Source organism: Fringilla coelebs (assembly GCF_963513975.1).
Source record: "Fringilla coelebs genome assembly, chromosome: 3".
Taxonomy (NCBI): domain Eukaryota; kingdom Metazoa; phylum Chordata; class Aves; order Passeriformes; family Fringillidae; genus Fringilla; species Fringilla coelebs.
In genome coordinates, this window is record NC_140030.1 from 21422081 (window position 1) to 21448111 (window position 26031).

The 26031-nt window shown below is 40.1% G+C and overlaps 1 protein-coding gene across 2 annotated transcripts in view; it reads left to right on the forward strand.

The window, feature by feature from the left end:
• The first annotated feature begins 7622 nt into the window (after window positions 1–7622).
• The window catches only part of MYOM2 (myomesin 2), a 76050-nt gene continuing 57641 nt past the window's right edge, over window positions 7623–26031 (forward strand). For both annotated transcript variants that reach the window (XM_084202411.1, XM_084202412.1), the window contains exons 1-7: window positions 7623–7742; window positions 12724–12801; window positions 14667–14799; window positions 15806–15925; window positions 17509–17647; window positions 17825–17982; window positions 18832–18924. In XM_084202411.1, the coding sequence (XP_084058537.1) occupies window positions 14693–14799; window positions 15806–15925; window positions 17509–17647; window positions 17825–17982; window positions 18832–18924 (617 nt within the window). In that variant the 5' untranslated portion in view covers window positions 7623–7742; window positions 12724–12801; window positions 14667–14692. The remainder of the gene's footprint in view (window positions 7743–12723; window positions 12802–14666; window positions 14800–15805; window positions 15926–17508; window positions 17648–17824; window positions 17983–18831; window positions 18925–26031) is intronic.

Here is a 26031-nt window from a genome sequence, read left to right on the forward strand (position 1 = left end):
TCCAGTCAAGAGTTCCTATGCACTGGAAATCCCAGGCAGCTGATTTGGGTCCCTTTGTCAGGTAAAGAACAGCAATCTATCCCTCACAGAACTCATTGTGGTTCTAGGCAACCTCAGTGGTTTCTGTCATGTTGTGGTATTGCTGTTGTCCTGTCATAAATACCCAGACATCTCGGCGACCCAGCTCATCTTGATGACCCATCTTGACACTCAGCTCAAGATTTTTTCGTCTCCTGCTCTGCTGCAGTGTTTGTGTCACTTGGGAAACAGTGCCAGTGGATGGGATTGGGTGCAAGTGTAATCAGAAAGGCCACCAGGGCAGGGAAGGAGGACAGCTGTCCTAAGCATTCAGAGCTTTACATTCTGTGCCGTTCTGACGTGACGTAAGCCTCAAGACATTTATTAAGCTGGATCAAAGCCTGCTTTGGTCTTGCAGCTCTCTGAAGCTGCCTAGCATTTATTTAGGATATGTTACAGTAGATACCAGATGCTGGTGGTACCTAATGCTGCCTAATTGCAGTAGAAAATCAGAGTAAAAGAGACAGGGGGTGCAAAGATTTTACTGCCATCTCAAGCTATCTGTGTATCTGGAACACATATCTATCTCAGATTAAAGTTAAGAATAATAGAAAAGTTGTTTGATTCAGATATCAGTAAGGTAGAAATCAAAATATATATGCAAGTTTTTCAATCAGTAATGTAAACATTGTGATAAAAATACAGTTGCAGAGGAATATTCAGCAGGCCATTATGTGAAACAAGATCTAGTCTGGATGAATTATGAAAAAAAGAGAACAAATTAGGAATAACTTTTCTAAGTTTTGTTTTAATGTGAACAGTGTTTGAGTGGGAAATCCTACAGTTTTTATTTGGGTAAAAGCACCCTTTGAAAGGAAATGAGGCTTTGACTCTATGTCAAATCAGTCAAGGACAGTAGTGGATGACTGATTTAATGACAATTTAATGGAAAAGAGCGAGAAGATTAAACAATCAGTGAAATGGCATGGACAAAGATTCTAGCAAAACCTGCCCATTAGGAATACTCACAGCTGTGCAGGGGGAGCAGTAGCAGCAATGGAGAGAACTGGTGACCTCCAAAGGCAGCTTGAGCTGAAGCACCATTATATGGACCATGGACAGAAACAGCAGGTGCAGACTGGGATGAAATAATCAAGTAGGTCTCTTCAGTATGAAGATGTAATGAAGTCCTGCTTTGTTTTTTATGCACTATGGCATTGCTCTTGAAGAACTGGAGAGGCAACTACTGACCAGTTGGAGAAGAATCAGCATGGTTCATTAAACATTCCTGCTAAACAGTGGTTTCTTTCTTTGTTCTTACTAAAAATATGAAAATCTATCAAAACTGTGTAAATTTGGGGCCTGCCTGAGACCATCAGTCTTAGCACACTTGTTATATCTACCTATGTACCTAGAGCTACTCATTCTTTTGCTTATAGCAACTACAGAATCAAAGATAACCAGCAATAGTGAGGAACAGGAATTAAGGGGTCCAGCTGATATAACTCCTTAAGAAAATTGTTCCTGATCTGCATTTGCAATAGTTCTTGCCCATTTACAGTTAAATCTGTCAGATCTTCATTCCTTGGAGCGGCTGTGGATGTAAATAATTTAGTTCTGAAATTAAAAAAAAATGCAATTTTTGTAATAAGAGTTACCTGCTTCCAGGAATACAGTAAAAGTTCATTATACTAAAGTACAGTAATGATCATATATGTCAGGCAGTATATTGTGTGGCATGGGACATCACGTCACAGCTGTGTGCTTTCAGTGACACGAACTGTTGGAGATGCCAGAAAAAGTTCAATGACCTTGAATAGAAGGATATGCCTGAACCTGATACTGTTTGAGGCTTTCATGTCAGCTCTCACATTGGACTCATAATGCAGGTGCTGCTGTGTGATCTGTGTGTATTCCTTTCCTTCTCCTTTTCCTCTGCGAAAGAGAAGCAGGTAATTTCCACATTATCTGTGTAAGGATATGTGGAGTGTGAGAAGATTTTACCTGGAGATGTTGAGATGGGGTAAGCGAAGATCCTGAGAGCTGGACCAGAGGTGTGAGAATTGGTAGACCTGCATAAAGTGATGAAGAAATGTTTAGGGGAAGGAATCAGAGGAACAAAGAGAGTATCACCCAGAAAGGGCTATCAAAGAGGCTGGTTGTACTTTATAAAGTACACCTATCTGAATGAGCACTGTGCCTGATCACCACAGTCTGCCCTGTCTTCATTCAAACCTTTTTTAACTATCTCACTCTTCATGCATGTGTGTGAGTGCTGCATGGACTGACTGCCAGCTGCTGGGGGGCCTGGCTGCCAGCAATTGCTGTCAGACTGGGGGTTTTAGGTACCCTTATACCCTACATATGGCTACCTGGGGGCACCCATGGGTGTGGGGTGCCTGCAGCATCAGCCATCATGAGAGTGTGCATCTGTTTGCAGCAAGCACTGACACAGACAGAGAGCAGGCAACCAGAGAGCAAATGTGTGTGTGCTTGTGAACCTGGAGGATGTCATGTCTGACCCTCAGCTTCTGCCAGCTCAAGAGAAGGGGACAGAACCAGAGTCAGTTCCAGTCAGAGACACAAACTGTTCGTGACAGAGGTTGTGAACATAAGAAAACTTTTTTTTCCCCTTCCCCACTGTGAGAGTACCCAAGAGCTGGCCCTGGCTGACCAGAGAGATTTTGTATTCTTGTTGTGGTCTAAGCCCAGCCAGCAGTCAAACCCCACTCAGCTGCTTGCTCAGTCCCACCAGCAGGATCAGGGAGAGAATTGGAAGGGTAAAGCATACTCCTGGGATGAGATAAAGACAGTGTACCAGGAAAAGCAAAAGCTGCACACACAAGCACAGCAAACCAAGGAATTCACTGCTTCCCAAGGGCAGGCAGCTGTTGACAGCAGGGCCCCATCACACTCAGCAGTTACTTGGGAAGACAAATGTCAACACTCCAAATGTACCCCCCTTCTCCCTCCTTCCCTCCATTTTATATACTGAGCATGATGGCCTATAGTCTGGAATATTCCTCTGGTCAGTGTAGGTCACCTGTCCTGGCTGTGTCTCCTCTCATGCACCCCCAGCTCGCTCACCAGCATGACAGCATGAAAAGCAGAAAAGGCCTTGGCTCTGTATAAGCTCTGCTCAGCAATAACAAAAACATCTATTATCAACCCAATGTTCAGAAAAATCCAAATTACAGCTCTATATTAGCCACTGGGAAGAAAAATAATTCTACCACAGGCAAAACCACCACAATTCTTCATCTATGGAAATATTCAAATTCTGGATGTGGTCCTAGACAACCAGCTCCAAGTAACCTTGTTGGAGAAATGGGCTGGATAAGATGACCTTCAGAGGTCCCTTCCAACCTCAAATATTCTCTGATTCTGTGCCTCAGTTGTCTGTGCTTGTCTGATGTGAATCCTGTACGTAAATGCTGTCACGAGAAGTAACCCCCACAGCCGACAGCTACTGAAGCCTGGGGACATTAAAAGAGGCTTTGAATGATGCTGCTCAGTGGTGGATTTTGGTGGGCAGCTGCCTTGCCTTCATTTTCAAGTGTGGTGAAACCTCTGGACCACACCACTGCAGGGTTAGTCCCTGTCTCTGCCTTCTTGCAGCCTGTGGTTCTCTCTAGATTTAATGTGCTGTGGATGATACCGGGGTTGGTTGATAAAGATAACTGTTGCAGCAGCAGGTACCTGCCAAGTGTGCTGTGTGACACTGGAATAAATGTGCCAGGATAAGACAGACATCTTTATGGTCCTTGTCTTTGTACAAGTGCCATTGTAAAGGTAAATGAAGAGATGCCACTGAGCTGATATTAAATCAAGAAGGGTATGAATCTGAGCTTTCCTGAGTCAGTAAAACCTTAGCACTGACTCTGATGGGCATTAGAGTGGTTTCTTGGACAGCAGGGGGACACATTACTGTTTAGGTATTGTAAAAAGAAAAGTTGATTTGCTGTAACTGAGTGAGTTGTAGCTCAGTGGTGTGTTTGTCTCAGATATAAATGAGGATACTTACTAAGAGATTAATTTTGCCTTACGTTGCAGGGGAAAAAATCCCAACATTTTGTATGCTCAGGTATTTTAGTGTTTGTTCAAAGAGTTATACTAAAATTGTTTGGTGTTCTGGATTCAGTTCAGTCTAGCTCAGATGAATTGCTGAATGAAAATCCTTGTCTGGCTGTTTAAAACATCTCGCATCTAATGTGGGGATTTTGTAGGTGTTGTTTTGTTTTCCTTCAGCTGCCATTGTCCTCTCTCCTGGGAGTAGTGCACCCTTCCCTTAGCTGGAAGTGTATTTTCCTCCTCCTCCTCCAAATTACTTCACTCTTCTCTGGCCTCCTCTCCACTCAGCATAGTCTCATTTCTGGGAAGGGTAGTTTAAGCTTTTGACAGTTTTCAGCTACATGAAACCAGCCTTAAAATACTTGCAAGTTGGGCATTGAAAAAGAAAATCAGCAAGTTCTAGTAGAATAAGAGAAAATGCATCAGGAAAAACAAGAAAATAAGAAGAAAAGAGGAGGTAGAGAGATAAGTGTTTAGGCTTCTTAGAAGCCAGTCTGGGTTTGTTCTCTCCCCCCTTGAAAGAAGCAGCAAGGTGTATTTCCCTTGGGGATTTGTGCTCCACTGCACATTTACAGTGCTGTCAGCAGTCAAGTGCATCTGTTACTGCTCTCTTGCTACCTCATCTCCATGAGCAGATGCAGTTCCTCCAAAACTGTTTTGGGTTCAGTCTTTCAGGTGCTGGTAGTCTCCTCTGAATGAGACACATCCTATTGGGTCCGTGTGTAGAGCCCACAACTGATAATCCTGAATTTCTGACCAAAGGCACCAGCAGAGGAAAGAACATGACTTATTTTTCACATGGTTGAATTTGCATGCACTGTTTTGTCTTTCATTTGTGATACCAAGGGAGATGCTGAGACTTGGGTAACTGTGAAGAGAGACTCTAAGATCACCAGTGCCCAGCATTGATTGTTGTAGCATGGCTTTAGAAAGCTCACCACAGGGCTGTGTGAATAATCAGGACTGCTGCAGAGATGAGGAACCTCATTGCTAGTTACCAATCTTTTAATTTATATGAAGTTATAAATATGCAGCAAGCATTTGAAAAAATCAGCAGTTAACATATCAACAAAGCTGGGCTTGAGAGGCTGCCATGCAAAGATGCATTAGGCTTTCTGGGAACTGGAGAAAGATAAAAGCACGAGGCCACTATTAAGGTGCCCTTATAGGCTAAAAGCATGCATCTTCTAACACTATTAAATTTCATTTCATTACTCTTTTGATGTTTAATCCAATGGCTAAAATGCTAACACCTCTTTTTCCTGAGCTCCATTTCATTTCTTTGTCTTTCCCTTTGCTGGAGTAGTTGAGACATTACTTAGGCCTGTATCAGTGAAGAAACCCACATCAAGGGACTGACAGAAGATAAAGAAGTAATTCTGAAACACAAAATTCACAGAAGGATTTTAGCACATGCAAAGTTTACAATGCTTAAGTAATCCTTTCGATACCCTGTTAAATCTCTGCTTTAGAAAAGTTCTTAGGGAAGGTCTTCTATTTGAGAAGTGGAAGGATCAGGAGAAGGCACCTTCTGTGTTAGGGGAGAGTAGGAATATAATGTAAATTATTTCATAGTTAAAATGCTGGATTTTTTTTTGCTCTGCTGCCTAAATTTCACCACCTGTGAATAGCACAATATTGCAGTTTTCTCTTCTATCTTATTTTGTCTATGAAGAGAAGAATTTATTTATTGTCTTTCCTGGAAACAACCTGGGACTAGCCCTCCTACCTAGCTTGTTCTTGCCTTTGGCATTTTTCCCACAGTCCTTAGGATGCACTTCCATATTTTTGTCATCCAGCCACACCCTGAAGAAAACTTAAAATAGAAGAGTGCTCAAGTGTAAAGGCAGAAAGGGCAGGCTGTAAATGCCTCCATTTCTGTAGAGATAATAAATATAGAATGAGAAATGAAAAGCAGAGTGTAGTGAGAACTTTAAAGTCTTCCTGAAAAATGACCTTTTACCTCCCACAGGAAATTTCAATAGGAGAGAAGAGATGGAGCTGGGTAAGTAAAGTGGGTCTGCTCTGGATTATTACATGCTAATTACTTTGACAGCTGCTTCTGAAGCAACATCTACATTCAGGGCATATGCAGTCATTCCACTCTGTCTGTCTCTGTAGAGCTAATTCTGTCAGACTGAGTTATAATTCAAGATCAATGGGAGAAAGGGAGAAGTCTGTTTCAAGCAAATGGTAGCCCTAGATGATGCAAAAGTAAGAAAGATCCTTACCAGAGCTATTTAGGAAACTTGGGTGAACATTGCAGATGGGATAAGAATCAGTGATTTAAAGGCTTTTCTACCTCTTGCTCTGCTTCCCTACGTGTATACATAAGAAGAATACACGGCTTAAAAATAATATTGCTCATGTATCAAAGTGTCACATACCAAGCAGTGGAATAGATTGTCATTTAGTGACTTTGACAATGACTGGATTTCTGTATAAATAAATTGAAAATAGATCTTGTTATTTTCAAATAAATTTAAGATCAGTGAATTCCCTACTGTTTGTGTGTTGCTGACTCACTGATTATTCGAGTCATTGTGGGCTAAGTCATGAGGTATGATTAGGTCTGCCATATAGCCAGGTGTTCTCAGGCATGTTGTTCTATTTCCAGACAGAGTAAGAGGAAGGTGATTAATTATTCATGCTTGTCACAAAGCCTTGTGAGAGGTCCTACCCTTCCTTCCCTCCCCCCATATGGATGCAATCCCCGTGGGGCTGTGTCTCACCAGAATGGGGCAGAGTGATGATCCCAAGCCTACCAGCTCTGCAGAGCCAGTGCTGCTAGACCCTGCCATCTGACATGTCAGAGCCACCACAGTGGTGCCTTGTAGCTTCTGGACAGAAACCTAGGAGCCCTACAGGCATCCATTTTAGTTAGGAATAACTTAATTAATAATCAGGAACCATCAGGGACTATCAAGGTCTCACAGAGCTGACTGCTTTGGCTGTTTTTTTTCCTCTGCAGGCTTATGTCTCTAAGCATATTAAATTCTTCCTACTTTACCTACAAGACAGAGAAAAATCTCTCTCAGATTGACTACTGATGTAATAGAGATGAAAATAATAGGGGTTTTATACAACTGGTATGCCTTCATATGTTGCAGACATTTTCACATTCAGAGAGCTCTTAAAGAAGCAATAGGGAGGCTCATTTTACAGCCCGAAGCACCAAGGGGATCTCATGTCTCTACTGATAATATTCTGAGGTTTATGTCTCCTTACTGGTCTTCTAAGTTACTGATTATTTTAAAACTTCAAACTTTTCTAAATAAAAAATTTAAGCTGTTTTCTGGCATTCAATTGCTTCGCATGTGCTTGGTGTTGCTGGGGAATGAAACCCCACTTTTAACTAAGAAACTGCTTTTTTAAAGAATGGGTTTGTCTTTTATTAAAATTCAGTATTAAACTCCATATAGGCTAATGCTTTTCTTTTGCCTTTATATCACTCCCTTACTACGTATTAGGCTGACCCCAGTTTTGGGAGAATCACTTGGTTAGTCTAAATATAGCACTGCATCTGCCCTTAAATAGGAGTGAAGGGGCAGTAGCCTTTAGAGAGGAGAATTATTTGTTTTCCTTGGGCAGTGTTTCCTAAGCTGGGAAAGGCTGGTCTTCCTCTCTGCTTTACAGTTTTTCTATATCCCTAGGTAAGTCAATTTTCTATCCATGTTTTTCTTGTGCAGAACAAATGAGAGTGCTTGTAGGAGGAGGTTGGGTGCTTTCCTGTAAAAAAAAAATTACTTTCTTCAGAGAAAACAAACGATAAGTAGGACACAAATTGATTCATGAAAAGCAAAACAAAAAAATAAAGTACGATTGTTTTGTCCTGTCCTATTTTGTCACCTTGATTTTATTGTGTGTTACATTCCCTCTGTTTCTTTCTGCATATAAAGAACTACATTGCAGAAATCCATAGCTCTATTCGTATATGTGCTTTTCCAATTGCACAAATATTGGCAATGCCACTTTCTTGTGGGCTTATACTGTATGATTTTTTCTGAAGTTTGTGTGTAAATAATTTAGCATAAAATCCTACAGTAGCTGGCAAAACTATTTGACCTGCTGAAGAATGGGATAGACAAAAAAAACCCACCTACTTTTATTTTGTGTCTGCTATGCTTTCAAGTACATGCTTCCAGAAGATGTGTTTCTGGTGTCTGTATTGCTCTAAACTAAGTGATATGTTCTGTGCCACATGAAAATTCCAGCTAAATACCACTGATAGTCTCCTGGGAAATCAAGTTCATGCTCTTGAAATTATGCCTGCATGTTGATAATGCCTATGAGCCAATGAAAGTACTATAATGAAGGCTAATGAATGTTGGGATGGTGGGAAATGATTTTTATAATCTCACTGTCCAACGTTCTTAGCTGTCCAGTTGAAGAGATAGAACACACTTGCCAAGTGAAAGGAAGTCTTCAAACTTTGTCAGAACATGCTTGAACATTTGGAGTGTTAGGGTGTCAAGGATCCAAGTCAATGTGGACAATTTAGCCTCATTTAATTCCCAGTCTTGTATGATCCTGAATTCACAAGGTAATATCCTCATTAGTACCCTATCTGGGATATATACTCTTCAGTTTCTATTAGAGATATGGAAAGAAATTCAGTTTGGAAGCTTCCATTCCTCTCCTTCATGAGAGTCACAGAAAATGCAAAATTGCATTATTTTATAGACTCACTAAAATACAGGATCTGGTGCTTCCCTCCACAACAATTACCTTGCTGGAGGGAGGGGTACCCATGACTCTGCCTGCTGCTCACCTCCACAGAGCAAAGGTCCCTGTCAAGGGTTGTAAATATGACTGTGAACACCCATTATATAGTTCAAATTACCTCCACACTAACTGCTCTGGCTAGAGTGTGAAACAAGCCATTCAGGGACTATCACAATGTCAAGGTGTTCATTCTAACTAATCATAGATGTGCCATAGCAAAATAGTATTAAACTGCTGAATCTACCTCTATGTCATTGAAAACAGCATCATTTGATGTTGGGAAATGTTGAAAATCTACTTATTCAGAACATATGACATTAGTAAAAATGATAGACAAATCTGTGACGGCTGGTACTGTCAGCTGCTTGAAAATGTTGCTTTATTGGGTATTCAGATAACTAGAAATAGAGGAGAGAACTCTTTTCTTTTTTTTTTTTTTTTGCTATTATGTTTAAAACAGAAGTAAGGTATGCATTTCAGGGGACTATTTGAATCTGTTTAAACCAAATGATGAGATGAGGAAAATACTATTTCCATCAAAAGGAGGTGCAGTCAGTAAAACATAAGACTAAACATGATGTAGCTACAGAAATCAAAAAGAAAAACACAAAAACTGTTCAAGCTTGCTGAATGATGTCTGGAATTCAGCAGAGTAAGCAAGTGAGAATTCCATGTGATTTTTTTAAATGAAGAACATTTTTGTTCTATCTTCAAAAGAGCTAAAACTGAATTATGATGCGGTTTGAACAAGATCTTCAACAGAAGACCTGAAACATTTTAAAATGACAGTATATTTGAGTAGGTTTTTCAATCACAAAACATAATTTTCTGTGGAAGATCTAAATATACACATGTGTGCAGAGAAAAAAGACTGTAGAGACATATTAAAAATTTTGTCAAATCAGTTTTTTATCAAATTAGTTTCTTATAAAAATGAAGAAGACTTACCCAGATCCTCTACATACCATTCTGTTTAGACTGCAGTGTCTAGAGCTGCATAATGACTCATAATGGTTTTACAAGATTTCCACCAAAGTCAGTTTATAGGAGAAAATGATAATATGTTACTAAGTCTGCAATCTCTACAGCATTGATATAACCATCTGGAAAGGACTGCATATTTTTTGAGGCAATAAGGTAATTTTTTTATTCTGGCAATTAGGAGCAATTAATAGAAGGTGGGTTTTTTTTCCTAGCTTTCATTATGGTATGTAGGTGATATGGATTTAAATATATTTTATCAGTTACATATCAAGGGCTTTTATGCACCATAAAAGTATAAGTTGGCAGCTTCCTGAAAACATTTTACTTTGAGCAATGTGGAGAACAGCTAGCAGAACAAGAAACAGGTAGAGAAAGAAATGTCTAAGTTATGGGAAAAACAGGACAAGCCCTCTAATCAGTGCAAATGGACAAAGAAATTTCTGTCTATGTGAGGACAGGCAAGAACTCGTGGATAACCTTTGGCACTTCTGCAGATGGCCAGGAAGAGAGCTGAGCACAGAAGTGCATGTTGCATGGTGTAGCACTGGCAGGTCAGGCTGAGAAAATACATGCTGTACAGTGCATTGCTCATGACAGGAGCCTTCTGAACCTGGGAGGGAGTGCAAGTCACCTATCCATGGGGAGTGCAGCCGTGTTCTTCTTGCCATGGCATTTGTCAAGCCATCCATCAATTTAGTTGGTGGTGTGCCTGCTCTCTGAGGCAATGTAAATGATCATGCTACAATTTACTGCTTGTCCTTTAAATCTTAAATTAACTCACTTATGAGACTAACAATGTTTATATCAGACCCTTGGCTTCTCTGCTCAAGAATGTGGCCCCTGGTCACGTGGTCCTAGATTATGGCTTTCTATTCAGATCAGTATTACTGTGTCACAAAACTATGCACATCCTGACCTGGGAGCTTGGCCTTTTACTCATGATCAAGTAAAAATTGTTATATATATGCTACAAAGCATGAAGAAATGTATGTTTTTGTAAACTGACTTGAATAGTCTAATTTACCTGTGGTTGATGTCATTAATCCTTAAGGACATTTTGGCTGAGGTAATATTTTTCTTTGCGTTTAATAACTTTCTGAGTGGTTTATACAGCACATAGATTAGTGCACTTTAATTCCTTTTGATGTCCCCAGCATTTACAGTCACAGAAACAAATAGGAATAATAATAATAATAATAATAATAATAAAAAGAAAGGATTACAATGATGCTATATTGCACTAACAATGTAAAGGTCAGATGAGACACCAAATGCTTTAGGATCATCTTTTTCCTGGAAATCTAGGTTTTTTTCTTGAAATCCAAGGGTCATTAATAGGATGTGCGTGGATTTAATTCAAGGATTGTTTATGGCACACAGGCCATGTATTTCCGCAATACCTCCAATATTCTTTCAGTAGAACTTGGTAAATAAGACTTTAGATTTGCTTTTTAATTTGTTATAATCATTTAGATAATTAATTTGTCTTTCTCTAGACTTATGCGGTTTTTTTTTGGTGTTGTTGTTGTTATTGGGCTCCTTATTTTCCACTGGGATTTTTCCCCCCAATTTCTCTGCCAGACCATTTCCTTCATCTCACTTTTGAGTCAGTTCTACCAATTCACTTGACAATATAACTAGGTCTCCAGACACTGTCATTAATAAAATCTTGGTTCATCTAAATCAATAAATTCACTGGGGTTAAGCTGTCATCAGCACATCATGTTCTCTAACTGTCTTAGTGATAGATTGTCTAAATATTAGAATATATTTCAAAAAATCTCATATAAATGTGTATCAGTGGAAAACTGGTAAAACAGTCAACAGTCCTAGGAATACAGTATAAACTTCTTTTATCAGGAGGTCAATACTCTATATGCTATTTTGACAGTGGACTTTGATTTTGCTCTTCTGATACTTGTCTTTGCAGCACTATTAAGTATTAAATACATACTCTGAAAATGTTGTTGTAATTAACTGATGATTATTATTACATTTGGAATTGTTGCCAGGCAGCTCCCCTCTGTGTTAACAGAAGGCAAAGTGAGTCTGGCTGCTAAAAAGCTCTGTTAATTACTTGTATGAAGGAGGTGAGTGGATGGCTACCCTTGTTTCTATACTAAAGGTGTTTGGGTAAATGTGAAAAATATATGAATGAAAATTTGAGGAGTCCTGGGTGCTGACAAATAGAAGAAAATACACTAATTAAAATGTAAGTTTTACATTTAGTGAAAAAGGCTGGACTGTAAATGACAATGGTGTTTTCTTCTCTCTCAAAAATGAAAATAACTTAGACTGATCTATCCAGATAAATGGGCAATCCTTATAAAGTGGATCTCAGTGTGAATTCTATAGGTAGCTACATTTACATTGCATGTTGATAAGTTCACAGAATTATTTAACTTGGCCACATGTGAACATGAGAAGCGCTTAACAGTGGAGTGAGCTTAATCTGTCTTTGACTTTTGCACCTTCATTCAGGCAAAAAGGCTAATTAAAAATAGAAAAAAAGGGAAAATTCTGCCATTAATTGTCCAGTTAACATAAGGACTAATGTGGAAATCCTGTGTCATATACACAATAGTCACACAGTTAGATAGCAGGAAGAAAACCATTGTTCAATGTCTGCAGATGTAGAGTCACATGATGTACAGGTACCAAAACCAGGAGAAGCCAAGGCTGCTCATGGGTCTGTGCAACTCTGCTCATGTAACCAAAACATTTTGTCACCTCATGGGTTAATAGGTCCTTGAGGGGTCCTTGTCAGCTCAGCATTGTATGAGGTCATCTTACTGAGCCAGCATCCCTGTGAGGTGCCCAGCTAACTTGGGTCACGCTAACTTTCATATTTCTCAATAAATGTGGCAATATATTTATTTAATGCCCCATAGTAATGTTGTAAACCTGTTTAATTTTGTTTTGCAGCATCTTGTGCTTTGCCTAAAGCTCTCATTACTGAACCTGTGACTGGTCATTCTCATATCTTGAAAAAGAACTAAAAAGGTAACTGTAAGTTATGCAGAAGCTGCAGCTATGAGGTGATAAATTGCAAAAATATCTTTACATCTCTCAACATTTTAAAATAAGATGTGACTTCTATTAAGTATACCTACTGTTTGCACCTTAATTTTTCTTGGAAAAGTAAAAGTAGCTGATATGAGAATATCATAATTTGGGAGCACCTAGCTCTGCTTTTGACTATCTGCAAGTAACAATCAGACACAGTTACAGTTTTTTATTCTTAACCAATGACTAGCATTTCCTTTTTTTGATAAATACTATATGCTGGAAATATGGTATATATTAGCTGTCATTTTAACTTTTTAAATGTTTTATCCAAATGAGTTTATAAGATTTCTTTTCAAATCCCTTTGAGCTTTCATTTGATATACATCATGATGCTGCTTATTTTTGTGGCTTTTTTTTTTGTTACAAATTTGGACTTTTGGTGTGGTTTTGAGGCAGGTTCTCCTTGCATGGTCTACATCCAGGCAGGACGAGGCTGTGGGGAGCTGGAGACTGGTTCTGCTGTGTCATTTCTGGGGCAGAATCTGATGGCCCTGGGGACTGACATAGGGTCCTGCACTGTGGGCAGGGTAGGAGGAACTCTGGAGGAGGCTGGGCTGGGACAGTCAGGTTCATTGCTGTCCTCAGGACCCTGACAAACTCCTAATGTGTTCCCTGGGTGTGCTGGTGTTGTTTCACTTGCCATGGGTGCCCTGAGGTGGATCCCAGGCTGTGCCTGTGCTCTGGGTGCTGGCATGGAGCTGGCAGCCTGCACCCTGCAGGGAGCACAACAGGGACAGTCCCTTCAGCTTTTAGTAGGGTATTGGATGTTACTGCAGTAATTTACCTGACTAAATCTTCATCTGCTCTATAGACTTATGCTGGGAGCTTGCTTCTGTTGTCACTGAAGTGTGGGTGCCTTGTGGGGGAGGTTTTGGCTGTTCAGGTGGGATCCCTCACCGCTGTTTGGGGCAAATGGCCCAGGAGTAGAGAACCCCAAACCCCACCGAGACTGCAGTTACACAAGCTGGCACCTACTCACAACATGGCTTGTGACATTCCCCACATTTGCAAGAAGTTGTCATCATATTTCTAATGAGGAAAAAGGAATGTGGGCATCTCCATGTTCTTTTAATAATGTGGCTGGTAATCTGCCTAACTCTTAACTCAGTGGGAAACGTGCTCTTGTCCCCCACACTGCTTCTAGGGCACCCTGAATGTTTCTTAGAACCTTCTACCCAAATATTGATTAAAAACTATGCCATACTTTGGAGAAAGTCCACAAGAAGGAAACCAGAATGATTTATAGTCCAGAAAAAATAACCCACGAGGGAAGATTGCATGACCCAGCTTGTTGTGTTTAACAAGAGAGCAGGAAAGAAAAGTAAAGAAAATCTTCAACAGGCTGCTACAAAAGTGAGCGAATACTGTCTATTTGTTGTCATGGTGAATTGAAGAAAACATAGCGAGCATAAATTGCCAAAGTGGAAAAAGTGAAAGGTTTGAAGAGCAGAGAGCTGAAATGTCTAACAATGGCCAAAAGACTGTCAAGTTTCCATCCCTGGAAATTTCTCTGGAGGCGTTAAATGACCTCTGCAAAGAAGGAGAAAAATGATCTGGTGAAACATCTTTTATGCTATCATCTGTGATTCCGTAGCTCACACTGCACGACTGATAAGACACAGCCTGAGGTACCCACGTGTGTGACTGATGGCTCTATTTGTCACAAACTGCTGCAATTTTATACATTCGGACATATTCACACTCATGTCTACATATCAAATTATATCAAATCTAAGAGTCTGAAATATATGACTAAATGTGTGCATGGCTAAATATATGGCTAACTTTACTCTCTGCAGGAATTACTGGCTGTCACAGAGGAAGTATGTCTTCAGTAGCAGTGCCATTTTACCAGAGGAGGCACAAGCACTTTGATCAGTCCTATCGCAACATTCAGACAAGATATGTACTTGAGGAATATGCAGCAAGAAAGTAAGTGCTGTGTATTTGAGCATAAGCAGGTCTCTGTTGTGGGTAGTCAGTTCTTAGAATCAAGATACTCACCTTTCTCCTCCACCCCAAAATATGTGATTTATACAGAATGATAGTTTTCCACTTCCTTCCACTGGCATGCTCCTCGTCTGTAGTCTCCCACCAGCCTAACTAAACTTTCTAGCAACCTTGCAAGATACCTACACAGGCCTTTTAGCTTAGGATCTCTCCTGTTTGGTGCCACTAAATTTAAAATTCTTCCTTGTAGGCTAAAATTGAAACTCTGACTAAAGAAAAATTGGTGTGAAATTTATTGTAAGTCATAGAAACAACTTTTTACCCATTCTTCTGTATGACATGATGATATTCCTTCTCCTGAAGTTGGCTATAACTAATTATAGGTTTTGTGATTCAATTTCCTTTTTAAACTTAAATGAAAGCTTAATGTTTCTCATTTGAAATCTCAGAGTTTTAACCAGAAAATACAAATTCTTTGCATCTAAAAGCCTGAAACTTTGCATCGTGGTTGCTTCAGAATCACCGTCTTCCCTACTTAATAATTAACATGCCTACCTAATTGTCTAGCTGGTCCAGTTTCCCTTATGAAAGAGGAAAGTTGCAGAAAGATCTGTGAAATATAGAAAAGCAGGAACACTTTGAAACAGACAATGCTATGGGGAATCTTTATGATTTGTGTATTAGACAGTCTGGGGTTCACTGAAATGCTATCATCACACCTGAATGATTGAAGACTGAAATAAATATAAATTTAAGAGAATGAAATAAAAATGCCTAATGACCCCAGTGACAGATGATGGGCCTTAAGCCCTGGAAGGACAAGTCACAATCACCACTTAGTGCAGTCAGTGAGAATGCAAAGGTTTCTTGCTGAACAGTGCTCGGTCATGGTGTACAGCTCATTGAGCTCAAAGTAATTTCTTTGACATTTGTGAGTTCATGTTTTACCTGAATTGCTGGGTTATAACAATGTCTTTTATATTTGAAGGGCTGCTTCCAGGCAGGCTGCTTATTATGAATCATCTGGCTTGGGCAAAACCACATGCAGACTCTGTGCCAGGAGGGCACGAACCTTGGCGCATGAAGCAATGCAGGAATCCAGGAAAAGGTAAAGCTCTCCTGGTCCACTCTGAGCTGTGTAGTGGCTCTGGTCCCAACTCTTTTGCCAGGGCTCTTTTCAGAGTTGACAAGACTGGAGGCTTCTCTGTCACTGTTCTTCACTAATCTATTTTGGCTGGAACACTAAATGACTGAGTGTCACTTTCAGTCTCATATTTCAACCCAGAGTTGTTCCCCTGGTCCCCACTCTGACCCTTGAAAACAGCTTTAAACCAAAAATAAATTAGAATCCACCTGGTACCCAGAACTCATTTTGAACAGAGCTACTCTACTATTCCTAAATTTCTAATTTGGATCAATTTAAATGCTTTAAAATAGTTCCTGAATATCAAAAGGGTTTACTGTCATGTCTCAGTCACTGCCTTGATAAGATGTCCCAGAGTAACCATGCTGATGACAGCATCCGCCTTAGTGAATTTCACTGTTTCTGCTCTGCTTTGCTCTACAGTTACTGCACCAAAGACATGAAGGATTTATGTTATGAGAAGGAATTCTGCCGTGTTTGTAGAAAATATGTTGTGCAAATCATTGGCTTGAAATATATAATCTTAGAACAGAAATCTCTAAGAAAATCAAATTATTTTGTATACTTTAATTTAGGTTTTAAAAACTGTTTTAAAATTCAGCAGTATTAAAAAATGGCAAGACATGGCTGGTATTTAAAGTACATTGAAATGGTAGGTACAAATAATTTTTTTAAGTATCAGACAAATAATATCTTGATTCACTGAATTTTGTTGAAGTTTTCTTATTTGGGTTATGCTTTCAGAGTCTTGCCATATGTTGGCTATATTGACAGACATGTTAGAAATATCTGATATTCACTACCTTCTTTTGTCCTGGGAGAGAAAAGAGAATCAGCGTGTTTACTGAATCAGCATGAACAAAGGAAACTGAGCTAGCTCCTCTTAAAAACTTTTATGAGTTGGGCTATTTTTAGGAATTCTGAAAAATCTGTGGAATTAGGTTTTCAGGTAACAACTCATAATTTTTTCCAAACTTTATACTTTTCCTGGTAGTTTCTACAATACTTCCTGCTCATCCTTGCCAAGGGACAGCTATTTTTGCATGCAGCTGTTCATCAAATCCTTGTGAACTCCTTGGTCTGTATCTTTCAGGTGAGGTCAGATGATACAAGATCTCCCAGGTTCTAAAGCTTCTAAAGCTAAGGGTACTATGTAAGCTAGGCACAACTTTTAAAAGGTTGTGAATAGGCACAGAACTTGCCTTTACTCCTCTGTCTTGTGCCCATGGGAAGGAAGATCAGGGGCCAGAAGGAGGCTAGACAGGTTCTTGATCTTGATTACCAGAGGGCTGTGGGAAATCATGTCAATGTGACCATAGCAGAATTCAAGACTCAGAGATATGGCTCCACAGGCACAGAGGGAAAGAATATGAAGAAATTCACATGATTTTGCATACTCAGGATATGCAGATAGATGCTAAGAATTATTCTTAACCTAAATTTTACATCCTACTGATATGGCTTCACAGCTCTTGGTGCCCTGGTGTGTATGAGTGACAAACTTAAACCTTCACAGTGATTGCCTGATTTTTTTTCTTGTCCCACAGGAGTCATGAGCAAAAGTCTCATGTAAGTGATGAGAAAAGAATCCGTTTTGCCAGTGAGTTGTCTGCTTTGGAAAAGGAGATTCACACTGCCAGGCACCGTGCTCGAGAACATCTGGATAGACTTGCTGTGCAAAGAATGGTACCTGCTGAATCTTTTTGCCCCATGCAAAAATATTTACAAGATGTACTGAAATTTAGGCCTGTGCTTCAAATATGAGTAATGATTAAACATCTTTTTGTGAATTTAAGGTTGGCTCTCCTACTCTATTTGAGTCTGGTGTGCCAGATACTTCTTTCCTTTTCCCATGTTTAATAGGTAGAAGAAAATATGGCTCTGGAAAGACATATCATTGAAGAAAGAATAAGTCGAGCCCCTGAAATTCTAGTGCGCCTGAGGTCTCACACCATCTGGGAAAAGATGTCTGTGAGCCTTTGCTTTACTGTACAAGGATTTCCAACGCCTGTCGTACAATGGTAAGGGACTGGCCTTCCCTAGCCCTCTAAAAATGTTGTTAAGCTTTTTTCATTTGAAAGTTATGCCATAACTGATAAGTGTCATGTATATAATGGCTTTGTTAAATCCCCTTTATAATCCTCCTAGATGTGCTGGATTGTAGCAGTTGATACTGCAGTGGAAGGAGTGGGAGGAAAACTTGCTGAGTGGCCCCATGCAATGTGAGAAACAAACTCAAGCACTTCAGAAGGCAGACAGTGGAAGGCATTCCAGTCTTTCTGGCCATTGAGTTTCCTGACCACAAAGTAGCAAGTGGCAAAACACACAGAACTCACAGGCTGCTTTCTAAGCCCGGGTAAATGTGTACAGCACCGCTGTTGTCACGGGCGTATCTGTGGTCATTGAGTGGGACATAAAGGTCCTTTCAGCTGCCCTCCTCTCAGGACAGGTGCTGTCCTATAAATATGAAAGCCTCAGACTGCACTGTAAAGACCTAACATGAGGCATGATTCTGCTGCTGCTCCCCTGTTTTTTGTGCTGAAGTGTTTTACTGTGGTAGAAAATAAAGTTTCCTTCCCATCTTGTGCCAGGGTTAGTGGATTTGAAGGTTCAACCCCATGCCATCTTCTCTTTACTTCTTTTTCTCGTCTTGTAGATTGAGTGAACATGTTCTCTTTCCATTTTCTTGCTGCTATGATGGTCCTGCTTTACCTTCATGGCCCAATATGTATCTATCCATACATACTGAAAAATACTCTGTGCAAGCAGAGAGAGTTCAGATGACAGTAAATGATATGTTGATCCAAAGATCTACAGATTAAGAAATAGTTGCTGATATTTATGAGCTTTATTTTTTTCTTGATTGTCAGGTACAAAAATGAGGAATTGATTTCTCCTGCAAGTGATCCAACAAAATACAGAATTGAAAGCAAATTTGGAGTACATGTGTTACATATAAACAGGTAAATCTTTCTGGGTAATAAACCAGATTTTTTATACTCTATACAAAGTATTTTATATAAAATAAAAGCTAAAATTCACACAAAGGCTGTAAGAGAATTGTTAAATTCAGCACACTTTTCTGTTGGCACCCACTTTTAGGCTGGAGAAGGTTGACTGAGTACCTGAATATTAGATTATGAACATTAAATCATAAATTAGATATTTTTATTCATTAACTTCAGCAATCTACGAGATATAAAAAGAAGAGGTGAGTAGCTGAAAAAATGATAGCTCCTTTTTTATTAGAATTATATCTTCTCAGCATTTGAAGTGGAAAATTATATGTTCTTGTCATGATGAAGCTCTTTTAGGTAAACAAAATTATACTTGGGCAGGGCAGGGATACACAGCTGTATTTGTTTTACTATATGCTAGGTCCTGCTTAATTTTTCACCTCCCTTTTTTTTAACATCCACAAAGTTAGGAAGTGTAAATCACTTTTTTTAAAGGTTCCAATGAAATGAATTTTATTTTTTCAAAATGTTAACTTTATGATATAGAACATGCTTGTGTATAACAGCTTCCCATAAACTAATCCCATGCTTTCTGAAACAATTGAAATGTTACATGTGACTTGGTGTATGCTTTTTAAAAAAATATAAAAACCCAAATAAAAATGAAGAAATTTCTACAATATTTAAATAGAAAATTAATATCTAGAGCAGAGACAGAAACCCCTTCTTTTAATTTCTCCAAAGCATGAGCATCAGCTGTGCTGAAGCAGCTGGAATATTTGTGGCTAACACTTGGCTGGCCAAACATTTAATCTTCTATCCTGTCTCCATCTGTCAGCAGTGGAAGCAGCCCTGAGCACAGCCTTGTGGCATTAGTACAGAAAATAAGTGCATCATTTCTTCTGTCTTTGGGAAAGACTACTTGCCTTTGTCATCCTGCAGCCAAGTCCAGCCCAACTCTCAACATTTTCACAGCTCAGGATGTGAGACACACATCCCTGTACAGAACCTGGCAGCAAGAATCACCAGGTTGTTGCTTCCTAAGGTGCTTCAAAGGCACTCAGTCCTCTACCCCCAGGCCATGCTTGCTAACTGCTCTCTGTACCCATGGAATCTGTTCATACCAGTTTCTTCCTACCAAGATTACTTTTGAAAATAATAACAGGAGGTTAAAATATAAAACCAGCTTGTCCTTTTGCACTCTTCTCCCTTTTAGCAGGGAAATGGAAACCTCTCCCCTTTGTCTGGATATGAGTGAGTGCCAGTCAGGAGATGAAACTTTGGTCACTTCCTGATGGAGAGTGGCTGTGACTGTTTATTTCCCTTGGTTGGCACTCCTGAGGGCTGCTTGGTGACTCCAGATGCCAGTTATGTAGTAGTGGGTCCCCTTGGGACATTTTGGGAGCAAATAGCTTTTAGAAGAAATGAGAATCAGTGCTGATGCTGCTTTCTGAGCGCCTGTAACCACGAGGCTGAAGGGTAATAAGGGCTTCCATGCCCTTGGTGGTTTTTATCTTTACTCTGCTGGTTATCAGTCATGTAGGCACAACCAGCTTTGGGAGTGTTCAGACCCAGCCATATTTTAGGCAAGGTCTGACATACCACAGAGTCATTTATTGGCACCCACTCAGGTTTCCCCAGCCCGTGTCTGCTAGTCCCAGACCTGTATGTACTCATGCAGACTCCCTCACATTCAGCCAAGCTGCCATCTTCACAAACTCTTACTCCATTTCTTTTTCAATCTGTCTGGCAGTGTGGTCTTTTTGCCACCTAGATTCCTGGCTGCCCTTCCACATTTAAAATAATACTTGGGGATGGTTATGATTTATAGAGCTTATTAAATTAAAATTTCTAATTAGATTTTTTTTTTAAATTGCTAATCCATTTTATTTCAAAACTTGATCATCACCTGTACTTTCTGTCCTAAAAACACAGAAGATGGACATGCAGGAAATGGAAGAACATTTTCTTAGCACATAATTAAGCATATCTTGTATTGAAAGAAATAGATATATAGATAATAATTAAAATATATAGGTTATTAATGCTTTTTTACAAATGCACCAATTAATTCTGTATCTTCCATTAATATCTTTGTGCACTTCCATTTTGTATTTTATGAATAATTTCTCTGGGAGGTGGAGCCATCAGGAGTTTCTTCCTATCCAATTCTGTGCTCTTCTCAGCTGTTCATACTAAAGTGCTGAGCTGAATGTAATCTTATCCACAGCCGCTCAGAATTGCCTTGGAATTTCTTGGCTACCTTTCTAGCACTTCAGCGAAGCCCGGGGAGCGAACTTTTTCCTTCTGATGCAAGTGTGTATTTATTCCTATGAGTATTCCCTGAGCCCAGTGGAAACATTCCTGGGGCACCAAAACCTTACCGTCACCTTGTTGTCTTAAAGTAGAAACTGGGCACAATTTCATCCCCCACTATTTGCTGTTCTCCAGAACCATAAGCCCATACAGTAACCAGATAGTTTTAATTTCTCTGTCTCATATTTTTTATGATGCAACCTTCTCAATTACCACATTCTCTGTGTGCATTCAGTGCTATCATGATCATATAGTGCCTCTTTTTTGCTCCTTTTAAATGTCTTCAAATCTGAGTTTGAGCTCAAGATCTCCCTTGAGCAGTAAAGAAAAGGAGTTTTGAGTTTAATTCTACTCTTTGCAGATCTCATAATGATTGCAGAAGTGATATGCACTGGGGTAGTGGTTCATCCCATCTTTCAACTAACATCTGATGGGTTATTAGGAGGAGACTGTGAGGAATCCTTGGAGGGAAAGCTCCTGGTAGTTCAAATAAATCACACCTGTCTGGGAATATGCGGGTTTGTTTAAAATGTATTTTTTATCTCACATAATTTAACTATGGATAGGCACATAGTAAAAGAAAAGATTTCTGTATCAGTGGTAGTCAAGATGAGGGTGGCCATTGCCTTATGAAATAGCTGAAAAATATTTTCTGTTTTAGTGAATATCTTTGTAATTAACAATTGTAGCATTTTAAACTTCTTGATTGCTAATACTTGTTTAGCAACAGAGTTGGGCTTTTTTTTTTTCTTTGTTTACCGTGAAGACTTATTAAATGTATCAGTTGGTTTTATTCAGCTGTGATTGACTGTGTTATATTCCCAGCTACATGGGCTGGTGTGTAAAGGACACAGCAGGATGCTCCTTCCTGGGGGCATTCCTGACTCCCACCCCTCAGTGAGCCGGAGGGTGAGCTGAGCTGGGCAGTAGGAGCAGGGAACATTCGACATTCCAGGGCACTGGCAGTGTGACGTGGCCACACTGGTTCATATGTATAGGGCTCAAGGTCTGACAGCATTTTGCCTTCCCTTAGGGCCCTCTCCTTTCCTGTTTGATGAAGTCCCAGACCAAGCAGTGGCAGACAAGCTGGTTTGCAGCTGCAGCAGCAGCGTGTGGCAGAGCCAGCACAGTGCAGTGTGAATCCTGTGGGCACAGTGCAGTGTGACTCCTGCCTGCAGAGCGCAGTGTAAATCCTGGCAGTGTAAATCCTGCCTGCAGAGTGCAGTGTAACAGAGCTGGCAGAGTGCAGTGTAAATCCTGCCTGCAGAGTGCAGTGTAACAGAGCTGGCAGAGTGCAGTGTAAATCCTGCCTGCAGAGTGCAATGTAACAGAGCTGGCAGAGCGCACTTTAACTCCTGCCTGCAGAGTGCAGTGTGACTCCTGCCTGCAGAATGCAGTGTAAATCCTGCCTGCAGAGCGCAGTGTAAATCCTGGCAGCGTGAATCCTGCCTGCAGAGTGCAGTGTGACTCCTGCCTGCACAGTGCAGTGTGACTCCTGCCTGCAGAGTGCAGTGTGACTCCTGCTAGTAGAGTGCAGTGTGACTCCTGCCTGCAGAGTGCAGTGTGACTCCTGCCTGCAGAGTGCAGTGTGACTCCTGCTGGCACAGTGCAGTGTAAATCCTGGCAGTGTGACTCCTGCCTGCACAGTGCAGTGTGAGTCCTGCCTGCAGAGTGCAGTGTGACTCCTGCCTGCACAGTGCAGTGTGAGTCCTGCCTGCAGAGTGCAGTGTGACTCCTGCCTGCAGAGCGCACTTGACTCCTGCCCGCAGCAGGCAGCGCCAGCCTCTGCTCCGGCGCCCCAGCCCTCCGCACCACCCGCACCGCCTCAAAAAGGAAAGCTTAAAAATTGAATGAACCTTCTCTTCTAGCTATTCTCATTTAACAAATGACCCTGTGCGGTCAGTAGAGTGCTATTTTAGTTTGATTAGGCACAAAAGGCTCGAGATTATTTAATCTGGAGAGCTAGAAGCGAGGCGTGCCCTTTCTCCGCCGGAGGGGGAAGCAGAGCAGAGGCGCTGAGACAAAGGCAATCCTCCGGCAGAGCCCGCAGAGCCTTTGAGCCGTGCAAGGCTGCAGATCCCTGGGTTTTGCAGGAATGCAGTATCTGTGGTTGTAAGGCAGCAAAATGGTGCACTGCTCTCCTTTCCTTGCTGAAAGGTAAACAACAGCCCCAAATCCGTGATCTTCTGACTTGTCTCTGTCCCCTGTAAGTTGCTGTGGCTGGGGGCTTGAGGAAACGGCCACCCCATATGAGAGGTCCCTCTTCCCTAAACATGAAATCCAACTAAACAAAAAGAATCAGATTCATCCTGACTGGGGGATCAGGGCAGGAGATGGCAATTCTGCAGAGTATTTCCACAATTTGATGTCACATAACGCTGAAAATTTTGTCATTTGAATTCAAAGGAGTAATTTTGAACTCTGTAATTTACTACTTACTTTTCATGTTCTTTACATGCACTGAATTGTGTTCTAATTCAGGCAAAGATGCTATTTCACTCTTAACTCTTGTGTTTAAATGTACGCTAGGCAGTTGGATGAATGTATGCATTTTAAATAGATGTATCTGCCTGGGGAATATTCCCCACACAAGTATTAGCACTTCAGAACCTCATGTGGATTCAGAGCAATTTAATATTTGCAAAAAAGTATTAGTACCTTGGGACAGATACAGTTCTGCACTCACATTTTATGCTATCTAAATGTACTCTATGCATATTTTATCTAACCTTTGTAAAGGCTGAAAAACACATTCTCCATCATAAAACAAGAATAACTGTTAGACCACACCTTGCCTCCTGGGTACTTCAAATGTAGTTTCTAACTGGTCTTGACTCAGTGCACTTTACAGTGCAATTTAGGAAATCTAAGATTTTTTAGCATACAAGGAAATAGATAGTTTCCAGGATAATCCTCCATCTGAGCATTATCTGGCACAAAAGAAAAGTCAGAAATTATGTAACTTGCCATCCAGTCCAACTTTCTTCATAGTGAATATGAAACAAAAATGCTCTCTAACTCCCAGCCACTAAAACCCTACATTTCCAAAACAAGATATAAAGGAGTCTCAGTGAGTACTAGGCTGTCTAAGATGGTTTATTTTTATTCTGGAGAGTCAGAGGAGTGATCATAGCAAAAAAATATAAATTGTTTTCAAAGCAGTAAGCTACAGAAAATGGGTAGAGTTGTTTTGACCTCTTAAATAGCAAGAAGTGCCTGGCCTGTGCAATTGTGTGTTCATAATAACTGTAAGAGCCTCATTTCTCTTCATAAAAAACAAAGGATGCTGTAAGAATGTGGTCAGCTATTTGATCAGTTACTTCTTATGCTCTTCCTGAGAAAATTAGTTATAACTCTATCACTAACTTTTGTGAAATATTTGCTTTTAGATTTTGAGCTTCATTTGGCTAAAGATATGATCCATTTGTGAATCTCCTGTCTGTTGTAGAGACATTTAAGATAATCTTTTTTCTCTACCTTGGATGCCATCACAAACAGAAAGAGCTCATCAAAAGATGTATTTTGCTGTTTCTTAGGAGAGCAAAATTATGGGGAGGGGATTGAGATGACCACAGATATATATCCATTTGAAAAGTTAATCAGGTATCTGCCATTCTACTTATTCATTTTCAGGAGAAAACTTTGCAGTTCTAGCACCTTTAAATTTCTGACACTTTGAGTGCTTTAGCACAATTTGAGACCCCAAGTTAGTCCACAATACATCTTTCTTTATTTTCTGGATTACTTTTAGGCCACCTGTTTTTTAACAATAGAACTCTCTTTAGATCCTAAGACCTATGTAATTCTTACAGATATTGGTTCCTATTTAACAATTTTATCTGGTGTTCTTCTGGAAAATGAAGTCAACACTGAGAGCAGATGATGACTGGTTTAAAGTGAGATTTAATCAGAGTTAACCTCAGTCAAGCCATGCTGATTTTTTATCTATGCTGTCAGCACTCTATAGGAACAACAAATTATTAGAGAGCAGTTAAGTTGGATTTAAGAGAAGCGAAGCAGGCTGAAGTGATGCTTTGCTTATGTGAGGAAATGGCCTAGTGCAGCAGAGCTGGTGCAATGTTCATCACTCATGGATGAGCTGGGTGCTGTGTGCTGCCTGAATCATGTCCAGGCCAGGCAGGGATCAGGCCTGGTCAGCATACACAGGACGGCTCTCCCAGCAATGTCCTGCCTGGGGCAAGTGTGCACCATCCTTTGGGAGGGTCTAGCTCATCCAGGAGAAACCTGGGCTTGCAGGTGGTAGGAAGACACTGTGTGTGGGAATCGTTTTGGTGAGCTGGAGCACACCAAGGCTTGGCAAGGGGTGTTCTAAAGCATCAGCATTAGGGCAATCAAGATCCAGTCTCTGGGGATGAATTCTGTTTAATTTGCTAATATGTACTATATGTTATTAAATATATTATGTACTATATTTACACTATTTACTGCATGTTCTATATATATATTCTTAAATTAAGGATATAGCAGAGTGACAAAAATGCCTTAAAACTTCAGAACAATCAATTCTGCAATGCCCCTTGTAAGAAATTTTTGAGCTTCTTCATTTCTTGTTAGCTTGTTATAGTAAGATACTGTACTAGACTGTGATAAATGCATGAACTACGCACATTTCAGTACAGAAGCATAACATGTCTTAGGAAATTGTCCTGTACTGCAGTTTTATATTGTTTTTTGGCATTTTATTACACAAGTGTTAAACAGTGTGAAACTGGAATAGCAAAAAAAAATGTTCTGCTTTTAAAAATTCATTGCAAAGAAGTGCTGTCAAGTCTGACA